Source organism: Triticum aestivum, chromosome 6B (genome assembly GCF_018294505.1).
Source record: "Triticum aestivum cultivar Chinese Spring chromosome 6B, IWGSC CS RefSeq v2.1, whole genome shotgun sequence".
NCBI lineage: Eukaryota > Viridiplantae > Streptophyta > Magnoliopsida > Poales > Poaceae > Triticum > Triticum aestivum.
This window is the reverse complement of record NC_057810.1, coordinates 30,186,755-30,189,296: the sequence shown is the minus strand read 5'-3', so window position 1 is coordinate 30,189,296 and position 2,542 is coordinate 30,186,755. Positions and strand designations below refer to the sequence as shown.

Here is a 2,542-nt window from a genome sequence, read left to right as displayed (position 1 = left end):
CGGACAAAACGGACGTCCGTTTGACACCGTGCGCTGAAGTTGGCCTTATGAGGGAGGAAGACGAACTGGGGAGAGAGGAGCAGGAGGAGGCGTATGGATCCGAGGTGCAGGGAGAAAGGGAAAGCTGACCAGGCGATGTGGGCTAACCTGACGTGTGGGGCGAGCTGGTCACGAGCTGCACCGGTACCAGCTCGCGAATCTAGCTCCAGCGCATTGAAACAATTGTTCCATGACTATGGTATTCCGATGGGCTCGATGTGCAAGGAGACAGGAGAGGATAGTGGCAAAGAAATTGGGGAGGTCATTGATGTAGATGTGGACGACTGTGGCATGGCTGCAGGGGATTACATGAGAGTAAAGGTCCGGCTGGACATTACTAAACCCTTGATGAGAGGGATCATTGCTTTTGATGATGTGGAGGATGAAGGGGAAGATAGCAGCGATAGGGTGTAACTTGAATCTATGTGTAAATAGAATTTGATAATTTTGCGAGATCATGGGCTTTATAATTAAAATCACGCAACTCATGAATAAATGTGCAGGTAGTAAAGGACTTGTATCGCCATTCAATCTCCATGACTATGACACTACATAATTCCTCGAGTTCCATTCTTGATATCCTCAAGACCTCAACCACCATTTTACAGTCCCAAGGCAATACGAATCCATTGGAGTAGCATATCTTCTGCCAACACGAGAGCTTCTATGCAGGCCAGAGCCTCGAGAGTCCAAGGATCAGGGTCACCACCGAAGACGACCGTCGAGTCATTCCGATAACGTCCATCTCCGTCATGGCATAATAAGACACCAATATCTCCTCTCTCCTTATTCCAGGTGGAACGACGGCCCAGAATGGTCTCGGTAGTTTAAATACAAACTTGTAACGTTCGGTTGTACTCGGCTAGGATTTGGACGGCGGCTTCGGCCCAACCTTAGGCCCAGACATCTGTACCCACGGTACTGTCGCCTCAACGGGCGGCAGCAGTAACCGCTTGTAACGACAAAGAAGGATATCTGGGCCTCCCAACCTTAGAGCAAGTATAATAAGCCTAGTCAGCTGGCTATAACACATGCCAGGTCATTGAAATCCTAGCTGGAAGGGTGGGAAAGAAGGAGAGAGAGCGCAGCGGGCGCTTGATTAGTCGCCGGGCGCTAGCACAGGTTACTAGGAGAAGTGCTTGCATGCAGCGTGTGAACAAGTGCAGTCTTCTTTCCTCCCAATCAAGTGTGTGTTTTCACATGCATATATTAAATACTATAGCCAACCTAATAGCTGGCTTATTATATGAATGTACTTTTACAAAGGCTATATGTGACATGGCACTAGTATATAGCCAGCAACAGGCTTTATTATTAGCCATGCTCTTACAAAGTCCGGCCTCTAGGTTGAGAAGCGGTTACTGCTGCCGCCCGTTGAGGTGACAGTACCGTGGGTACTGGTTCCCGGAGTGGCACCTGTCGGCCCTAGCGGCAGCCCGCGACCACTTCGAGCCCAAGCCAACAGGCATCTTCCTGGTGAGCTGCCCCAAGTCCGGCACCACCTGGCTTAAATCGCTGGCCTTCACCACCGTGCACCGGGACGTCCACCCGCCGTCCGGCCGCGAGCACCCTCTACTGCACAAAAACCCTCATGGCTGTGTTGAATTCATCCACGCAATCTATCGGCAACCGGTCGACGTCGCATGGGGCATCGTCGAGGCGTACCCTTCCCCGCGCATCTTCGGCACCCACTTCCCCTTGTCCTTGCCGCCGGAGCGCATCAGCAGCGATGGCAGTGGCTGCCGGATCGTCTACATCTGTCGGGATCCCAAGGACGTGGTTGTCTCGTGGTGGTGGTTCATGCGCACCTACCTCCCAAACCCCGATCAGGTCCAGTTCGAGGAGGTGTTCGATTTGTGATCACAGCAATCGCGCGCGACGGCAAACCGATTGAACCCATTCGGACAAAGAACGCATTTGCTGCTCAGTGCGGGGTTCTTGTTAGGGACAGGATCCCGATCAGCATCCACCAATGGTATAAGCCTAAGAACGAATACCCTGAGGTGTCTTATGTCAATGATATGCAGAAAGATGATCTTTGGACTGATCTGAAGGCAAATTTCACCCTACCGCCAGAGGAGGATCCGGAGAAGCCAATTATAGACCAATTAATCAAGTCTTTTGCTCTTAAGAAAATGGCAGACCTATTCAGGAGGTGGAGGAAAGAGCTGAAAAAGTTTGTTGACAAAGAACAGACACCAGAATTCATCGGCAAATATGAGAAGATCAGAGATCACTGACCCGCATTTGTGGCCGACAAGACATCGGAAAAGAGTAAGAAGATGTCGGCGACAAACAAGCAAAATACTGCGAAGAAGAAGTTTCACCATCGCATGGGTCAGGTGGCTACCTCAAAGCCCGGCCTAAGTGGGCCAAGGCTGAGAATGATCTGCTTGATAAAGGGATCAAACCAAAGACAATGAACTGGCCAGACCGTTGCCGGACTTGGTTCTTCGGGGCTGGCGGAACCTTGGACCCTGTATCAGGGAAGTGCCGTTGGACG

The 2,542-nt window shown here is 51.2% G+C and overlaps 1 protein-coding gene across 1 annotated transcript; it reads left to right on the top strand.

Moving 5' to 3' along the window:
- Positions 1–255: 255 nt before the first annotated feature.
- Positions 256–1,899, top strand: LOC123138707 (cytosolic sulfotransferase 13-like). Its single transcript, XM_044558622.1, has 2 exons — positions 256–447; positions 1,426–1,899. The coding sequence occupies exons 1-2, from the start codon at positions 256–258 to the stop codon at positions 1,897–1,899; spliced, it is 666 nt and encodes a 221-aa protein (XP_044414557.1).
- Positions 1,900–2,542: the final 643 nt, after the last annotated feature.

Coding starts and splice junctions, on each gene's coding strand:
- LOC123138707 (XM_044558622.1), top strand. CDS start 256: ATGTGCAAGGAGACAGGAGAGGATAGTGGCAAAGAAATTGGGGAGGTC. Junction 448..1,425: donor GGGAAGATAGCAGCGATAGG/GTGTAACTTGAA, acceptor TTGAGGTGACAG/TACCGTGGGTACTGGTTCCC.